The sequence below is a fragment of the Psammomys obesus genome, unplaced genomic scaffold (genome assembly GCF_907164565.1).
Source record: "Psammomys obesus unplaced genomic scaffold, mPsaObe1.curated_primary_1811, whole genome shotgun sequence".
In the NCBI taxonomy this organism is placed as follows: domain Eukaryota; kingdom Metazoa; phylum Chordata; class Mammalia; order Rodentia; family Muridae; genus Psammomys; species Psammomys obesus.
The window spans coordinates 21505-30256 of record NW_026593196.1 but is presented as its reverse complement, the minus strand read 5'-3'; the positions used below and the strand labels follow the sequence as shown (position 1 = coordinate 30256).

General features: G+C 45.7%; 1 protein-coding gene across 1 annotated transcript in view; it reads left to right on the top strand.

Moving 5' to 3' along the window:
- Nucleotides 1-411: 411 nt before the first annotated feature.
- The window catches only part of LOC129683537 (A-kinase anchor protein 2), a gene marked incomplete at its 3' end in the record, with an annotated part of 29668 nt that continues 21327 nt past the window's right edge, over nucleotides 412-8752 (top strand). The window contains exon 1 of the mRNA XM_055616250.1: nucleotides 412-2863. Coding sequence (XP_055472225.1) covers nucleotides 520-2863 — 2344 coding nt within the window. The remainder of the gene's footprint in view (nucleotides 2864-8752) is intronic.

Below are 8752 nucleotides of genomic sequence, written 5' to 3'. Positions count from 1 at the left end.
ATATATATATATATATATATATATATATATATATATATATATATATATATATATATATATATATATGAACCATGGAGGATGCTGTCTGATAGCTGTTCAAAGCTTGGTGTATACTCAACTAATTCTTAAATAGTTCAGGCTCATCTGCTTAAGAATAGTACTATTCACAGTGGGATGGCCTCTTACATCAGTTAACCAACAAGATAACCCCCATATATATGCCCGAAAGCCTTTATTGTAGTTCTCTCAGGTGGTTCTAGGCTATGTCAAGTTGATCTCAACTCAAAAGTACAGCCCACTGTTCTTTCCTGTTTCCTTGTTGTTATTAATGAGTGAGTTTCTTGCTTGGCATATCTGTATCCAAAAATGTGTATTCAATCCCTACTTGTGTTCTCTCTTTTTTCTAGAAGCCTCCCCAGCTTTCTGAGGATGATAACCAGCTGAGAAGCAAACAAGACAACTGTGGTGACAGTCGCCTGGAGCCTGCCACCAGCCCTTCCCCCCCCAGATCACAAAAACATGGAAATTGGGGTATCTGTGGCAGAATGTAAAAGTGTACCTGGAATCACCTCAACCCCTCATTCCAAGGACCACTCCTCCCCTTTCTATTCACCCTCACACAATGGCCTCTTTAATGATCACCGTGAGTCCTTAGATAATGATGTCGCCAGAGAGATCCAATATCTAGATGAGGTGCTGGAGGCCAACTGCTGTGAATCTTCTGTGGATGGAACTTACAACGGAATCTCTTCCCCAGAGCCTGGTGCAGCCATACTGGTGAGCAGCAGCTTAAGCTCACCGGCCCACACAGCCACCCAGGCAGAACTCACTGAGAAAGCATCTGGCAGGCAGGTGCCTCCTCACATTGAGCTCAGTAAAAGCCCCTCTGACATCATGGCTGAAGGAGAAAGAGCCAATGGCCACTCCACTGTCCAGCCCCAAGACATGCTGGGGGACAGTTTGCAGGCACCTGCCAGCCCCAGTTCCTCTACCAGCTCCCATTGCTCCTCCCGAGATGGGGAGTTGACACTCACCACACTGAAGAAGGAGGCCAAGTTTGAGCTGCGTGCATTCCATGAGGACAAGAAGCCCTCTAAGCTCTTTGAGGAGGACGAGCATGAGAAGGAGCAGTTCTGTGTCCGGAAAGTGAGGCCCTCCGAAGAGATGCTGGAACTGGAGAAGGAGAGGAGGGAGCTCATTCGTAGCCAGGCTGTGAAGAAGAATCCTGGCATTGCCGCCAAGTGGTGGAATCCCCCCCAGGAAAAAACTATCGAAGAACAGCTGGACGAGGAACATCTGGAGTCACACAGAAAGTACAAGGAGCGCAAAGAGAGAAGGGCACAGCAGGAGCAGCTACAGTTGCAGCAGCAGCTACAACAGCAGCAGCAACAGCAGCAGCAACAGCAGCAGCAGTCCCCGCCCCAGCTCCGCACAGCCCCAGCTTCTCATGAACACCTAGACGGCACTGAGCACGTGAAGGAGGATGTCGTCACTGAGCAGATTGACTTCTCTGCTGCGCGCAAGCAGTTCCAGCTGATGGAGAATCCCAGACAAACACTGGCCAAGGGCCAGAGCACACCAAGGCTCTTCTCCATCAAGCCTTTCTACAGACCTCTTGGGTCCATCAATTCAGACAAGCCACCGACCGTCTTGCGACCAGCTACTATCGGGGGCACTCCAGAAGACAGTGGCATACAGGCAGCCAAGGGGCAAAAAGCACCCTGTGTATCCGAGAGCCAGTCTGCAGGAGCAGGTGCAGCTAGCACTTCCACTCAGGGAAAGGAAGGGCTGTACAGTGAGCCTTCCAAACGTGGGCCCTTATCGAAACTGTGGACAGAGGACGGAGAGTTCACGAGTGCCCGGGCCGTCCTTACTGTAGTCAAGGATGAAGATCATGGGATTCTGGACCAGTTTTCAAGATCGGTCAATGTATCTTTGACCCAAGAGGAGCTGGACTCGGGTTTGGATGAGTTGTCAGTGAGGTCTCAGGACACCACTGTCCTGGAGACTCTGTCCAATGACTTCAGTATGGACAACATAAGTGACAGTGGGGCTTCCAATGAGACACCCAATGCCCTTCAGGAAAACTCACTGGCTGATTTCTCTCTGCCTCAGACTCCCCAAACGGACAACCCCTCAGAAGGCCGAGAAGGGGTCTCTAAGTCATTCAGCGATCACGGTTTCTATTCTCCTTCCTCCACACTGGGAGATTCCCCATCAGTTGATGACCCCTTGGAATATCAGGCTGGGCTCCTGGTGCAGAATGCCATTCAACAAGCCATAGCCGAGCAGGTGGATAAGGTTGAGCAGGTGGATAAGGCTGAGCAGCAAACCAGCAAGGAGGGATCGGAGCAGCAGGGACCTGAAGCAACAATGGAGGAAGCCGAAAGCCAGGCTCCCACCTCCGAGAAGCCCCAGAGCATGTTCGCACCACCTCAGGTGTCCTCTCCTGTTCAAGAGAAAAGGGATGTATTACCAAAGATCCTCCCTGTGGAGGACAGGGCACTCAGGGAAAAGGGATCCTCCCAGCCACTGGCAGCTGTGCAGCAGCCCAGTGGGCCAGTCAACATGGAAGAGACCAGGCCTGAAGGAGGCTATTTCAGCAAATACTCAGAGGCAGCCGAGCTGAGAAGCACAGCCTCCCTCCTGGCTACTCAAGAGTCTGATGTCATGGTTGGGCCCTTCAAACTGAGGTCAAGGAAGCAGCGGACTTTGTCCATGATTGAAGAAGAGATCCGAGCAGCCCAGGAAAGGGAAGAGGAGCTGAAGCGGCAGAGACAAGTAGCGCAGAGCACCCCCAGCCCCAGGGTCAAGAACGCCCCATCGCTGCCTTCTAGAACTGCCTGCTACAAAACTGCTCCAGGTGAGTGACAGTTGTATCCTGCATCCAGGATACAACTCCTGCTTTCACGGTTCTGGGTGGAGCCTCCACTATGCCTGTGCACGAGGATTTCAGTAGTAGAGGTATTAGGGTGTCCCCTGGAAGGGCACCAAGCGTGGGTGGTGGCTGCTATTTCTCAGTTGATGTAATGGCTCCTTGCCTCTCAGTTGGCTTTGTCTTGATTTATTAAGGTTCTTTCCTACCTACCCTCTTAGAGGGCTGCTTCTTGGCCAAGTGTGGCGTAGACCTTGGCCAAGTGGGGCTACATGTAATCTTGTGTCTTCAAGTCAGTAACTGGACCTTTAAAAGCTACAGTTAAATTAAACTCATCTAGTTTAGAGGATGTGTTTTCCTAGCTCCTTTTGGGATGCTGGCTTTCTTCCCAGCACTGATGGTCTTAACTCAGGGTTGCAGACTGCAGATATTCTGTTCATCTTCTTTATGGCTGGGTTTGACTTCCTTTATGTGATCACAAACCAGTTACAGCCATGCAATGATGGACCACATCTGTGGTAGTGATCCCATAAGATACTTCCCAGTGATATTAAAACCCTCTTGGTTTCTCAGAATGCTCTATGAAGTTCACATCATGAGATTGCCTAACAGTGCCTTCCTCAGACATTATCTCAGACTGTGTCCTTGACCTCAGCCCTTATATACATATGCTTTGTAATTAGGACCTTTTCCATCCATTCTTGTCCACTTAGAAAAATGAAGTTATTACAAACAAAAAAAAAGAAAAGCCATATTTAATCTCCTTCCATTGTCTGGGTAGCTCCTTTTTTTTGAATTGTTGCTACAGATAGCTGGTATCAATTAAGGCAATGCTGTGGGTGCCATTATGGCTAGCAAGATGACCAGAAGCTTTTCTTTCTGTGTGCATAGATGGCAATTGGGACACTGCTCATGTTGTGTTCCTCTGGGTGTGATCAGAGCTAGTTCATGCATTATTATGGTTCATGTTGTGGGCATTAGAAGAAAGCACTGAAAAACATTTTTTTTAAAAATATCATCCCTAAAGCTCAAGGGTGGGGTCATGTGTTTTACAGTAGACTTGTAGGGAACCTGATCCTTCATCAAAGATGATTTAAGAAGCGTTATCTCGAAGTGTAATCATTGCTGTTTAACTTGGTTCATTCAGACCTCAATTCTTCATGTTGACACTTGATGTCCATCAAATCTACAATGGCACAGATCATTCTTAATTATTTTAAAATCTGAAGGAATCTCAAACCTAAAGGCTAGCTCTGAAGTAGGGTATGCTTGCGTTCCTGGCTGTTTGAGAATCACTTGACACCATCCTGCCTGACCGCCCAAGCTTTGTAATACACCCTCACATTGGATCCTTTTGATGTTTCCACATGGTCACGGTTCACCTTTGGTAAGGGGAGCACTGCCAAACTGATGCCGCGTCCTCGTAAGGTCTAATCAAGCAGTGCATGGTCTCAGCTTGTTCTGGGGTGGACGGATCTTAGTTTTGACAATTCAGTATTACTTTTGATCGCTTGATTAAGGAGGTTGTAAGGCTTCTTACAGAGAAACTGCATTTTCCGTTTGTAATGAATACACACAGCTGGCTATGGATTCTTTATCCCACTCCTTATCAGACTAGGATTTCTTTATTGAATGTAATGGGATTCCGTGAGACCATATTGATATACTTTTTCTTTTATCATTTATCTTATTATTTTTAGCCTGTTTGTTTGGTCATAGCTATGGAAATCCTCTCCAGCTCACACTGTATCTTTTTGAGAGGCAGTTGTTCTCTGAGCGAGCGCTTCCTTTCTATCTGTCTGTCTGTCTATCTATCTATCTATGAAACCATGGATTCATGCAGAGATCTTTTTCAAAAATTAGTATATTTGTGACTCTGTGTGTGAGTGAGTAAGTGTGTGTGTGCGTATGTCATGGTGTGCATTTGGAGGACAGTGGGTATCTTTTAGGAGTCAGGTCTCACCTTCCACCTTGTTGAGCAGGTTCTTGCCTCTGCACCTGTGCTGTGTACCCCAGGCTAGCCCTGTGATTTTCCCATCTCTGCCTCCAGTCTCTCACTGTAGGGCTTCTGGGAATACAAATGTGCACTACTGCATGTAGCTTTTCACTCAGGCTCTTGGGATCCAAACTCAGATTGTCAAGTAAGTAATTTTTATCCACCCAGGGATTTTTTTTTTTAAATTCTGATTTAATAGAGTTATTCACATTGGTCACAAGAATTTCTTCCCTGGAGAGACAATTTCTACCTCTTCTTTATAAGCTCTCAAGGTCAAATCAAAGTATAGTTCCTCCAAAGGTCACCCTAGAGAACTGATGAGTTTATTTAAACTATTTATAGAGCACTGATGTAGGGCTGCCTACAGGAGCATATTGACCCTGAAGCTGCCACATTGGAAAGTCTTTACCTAGCTTGGATGATGGCTTCCCCATAGTTGCATAAATGGAGCTTCCTTCTTTGGTTAACCTGCCATGGCTTATGTATTCTAGACACCTGGAAGCTATGTGCAGAACTGCATACAAATAGCTGGAGAGGCAAGAGGGAGTAGTGGGAATCTCCAGTAGTTATTCAGTGACTCTCCATATACCCTCTTCCTCTGAGGGAGCCATCAATATGCCCACTGGTGATGATCTTCTGTAAGCAGCTACAGTTTGATGCAGATGGCAGATGATTTGCTCAGAGGCCTGTGTTCTACAAAACACTTCTTTCCTTTTCATATTTACAACTCACTTCTTGATATCCTCAATATGTTTTGTTTGACCTCTTTAGCTTCACTGTGTAAACAAACTCCTGTTTTCTTCATCAAATTATGTACCATTATTAACCTCTAGGTAACCACTGCCCCCTCACCTATTCTGTTTACCTCTCTTGGCCCCACCATCCTATACATGTTGCTGCTGTCCCATGTCCACCTTGCTCTGACCCTACCATACTCCATAGGCCACTGTGGCTCCTCCCAGGCCTCAGCAGGCATCGTGGTTTTGAGCCCCACCTAATGACTCTTGGACTGAATTATTCAGGAAGGAAAAGGAAGGGAGGTGGATGAGGAAGAGCATAGAGACTTCCTTGATGCGTTCTTAATTCCTTCAGGCCACAGACCTGAGCCAGCTGAATGCTAAAGGCAAGAGAACTGTCAGGGAAACTTGTTACCAGTGGTTAGCCACAAGAACTTGGCTTTTCCTAACAAGTCTTATTTGTCAAGTTCACTTGAAATTGTTTTGGGCTGGAGCTGGCTTTACACGGAGATGGCAGTTGAGCATCCACCCTGGGGAAACGTCTTTGTATGGTGTACAGTCCCAGCTTGCGAGCTACTACACAAGCAAGTGATGGTGGTACCCAGAAGTTGGTAATCTCACTGATGGAGGAACATTCTGTAAGCATGTGGCTCCTTCTGCTTACATGGAAGCCAGGGTTCCCTCACAACTACCAGTTAGAGCCAAGTCTGCCTACAACACTCACTCCCCAATTGGATTATTTCATTATAGAAATTTATTTTAGAGATTGGGATATCCAAGATTACGGTTCTAGCAAGGACCCATATCCTCTATTGTAGATGGAACCCTCTCTTGATGGCTGCAAGTGGTGAGAAGGGAGAAGACAGCTAGATCCTTGCAGCCTCTTTGATAAGGACATGAACCTCATTTGTGTTGACTCAGACATCACGGTCTAATCTCTTCCCCAAAGCTCCCTCCTAATAGCATACATTGGTAACTACATTTCAATATATGCATGAGGTTCCTGAACACCAGACTATAGCAGGGGGTATTTTGGAGTCTCCACTCAGTCACAGTCTCTTAATAGAATCCCTGACCACATTGGCCTCAACTTGACTTCTGCCACATGAACAACTGTTCAGTGTAAGGACATGCTGCTACTCAGTCTACTCCCCCCAGCTGACCTGCTTGTCAGAGGAAGTAGTCTAAGTAGTAGGATTAGGTTTGCTCTACAAGAAGCCAGAGTTCCAGTGTTTGCCATTGACCCACAACTACCCAAGTCCCAGGTTTCTTAGAACCTCCTTCTGTGTGAATATGATTTCCTTACCCGTGTCTTATCCACACAGCATTCATGTTAGTCACTTTAAAGATAGAGTAGCTTCCAGGCATGATACTATCTTTAATCTCAATACTCAGGAAGCAAAGGCAGGCAGGTCCAGTTCGAGGCCAGCCTGAGTTCCAGGATATCCAGGGTTTTGCTATGTAGAGAGACACTGTCTCAAACAACAACAACAAAAACCAGCCACAAAACAAGACACACACACATGCATACCTCCCTCCAGAAATACCCCCCCAACACACACACACACACACACACACACACACACACACACACACACACACACACACACAAAAAAAAAAAAAAAAAGAGAAAAAGAAGAGGATAGTAATTTATCTGAGTCTATGTTCTGTCCTGGTCTTGCCACATTAAACACAGTCATAGTATGATGCACATAGACCCCATTCTTTGATATTTATATTCAGAATATGCAGAAAAGACATCATGGCTTCCTAGGATTACAGCATGGAGAGAGGAACCAAAATCAAAGCCAATAAAAATTCATGTTTCTTTCTTTCCGTGCCTGGAAACCTCTGGAAGTATTGCTTGGCCAGCTGGCCTCTTTGCTTGTGATGCTGGAGGAAGCTGACACATTACTCTGACAATTTGTGGGTTAGAACCTCTGGCTCCAACATGGGTCTCATGAATGAAATATTGCTAGGTTTCTTCTGCACCACTTCATGTTTCCTGCCAGAAGTGACTCAGTTGGGTTTTTTTTTTTTTGTGGTTCAGATCAGATTAATGATATTAGGTGATGAAAAACAATGACTAACCCCTTATCTGGTGGAAATCATGCTGGCCACATGCTGAATCCTAAAACAGTGAGCAGATAAAATCCATGGAGAACAAGTGTGCTAGAGAAGGAGGGGTGTGTAAATTCTTCCACTGTTATCTTATAAACCTCCATTCCCTTGGTAGGTATTGAAAGATGTTTGGAAGGCATTTCCCACTCCCACCCCTTTATAAGACAGTGGTGAAAGCCAGTAATTCTATGTGCCTGGGAGGCTGAGGTAGGGGATGCTCCATGCTTGCCTAGGCTAGAGTGAGCTGGGGGCCATTTTAGGCAACTTAACAAGATCCTTTCTCAAAGTAAATAAGGAAGGAAAGGGTTGGGGTAGTTCAATAGTAGAGCACTTGCCAAGCATGCATAAGGCCATAGGTTCAATCCCCAGTACCTCAAAAATGAGAGAAAGAAAGGAAAAAAATGAAGCCCCTTGACAAATGTATGAGCCCAATTTGAAGAAGAAACCCACACATTAGGGTAAAATATCCTTGAACGAATGAGGACAGGGGTTACCCAAACTTTTCAACTCAAGTGATAATTAAGAACTTCTTAGTCTTTGCCTATTATGGATGCCAACAGACTCTTCTCAATGCTTGTATTTTTTATTTGGAACACAGGTTTTACTTCCAGGTTCTAAGAATGCCAGGGAAATACAGGGAGCTGATGCGTATTGGCAGCTTCTGTTTTCACACCAGATGTTGAACTGATACAGCAGGCTGGAAGATTTTTGAGGTGAAGTGATACATTACAGGGAGTGGTTAAAAAAATCAATGTGGACACTGAGTTCCACTGCTTCCTGCAGTATCTGTCCATTTCTCTTAATAGTGGGACTATTAAGGATCTCTACACACTTTGAGTAAAATGAGATGTAGACTTAAGGACACATGTCTGAAATCCTACCATTCAAGATCCTGAGGCAGGAGGGTTCCCCAGTCTGCATGAACAATGCTGGAACTTTAAGGCTAGACTGAGCAACATAATAAGGGCTTGTTTCACCATACCGCCTCCCTCAAGGAAAGTTCGCAGGGAACATTGACTGTGG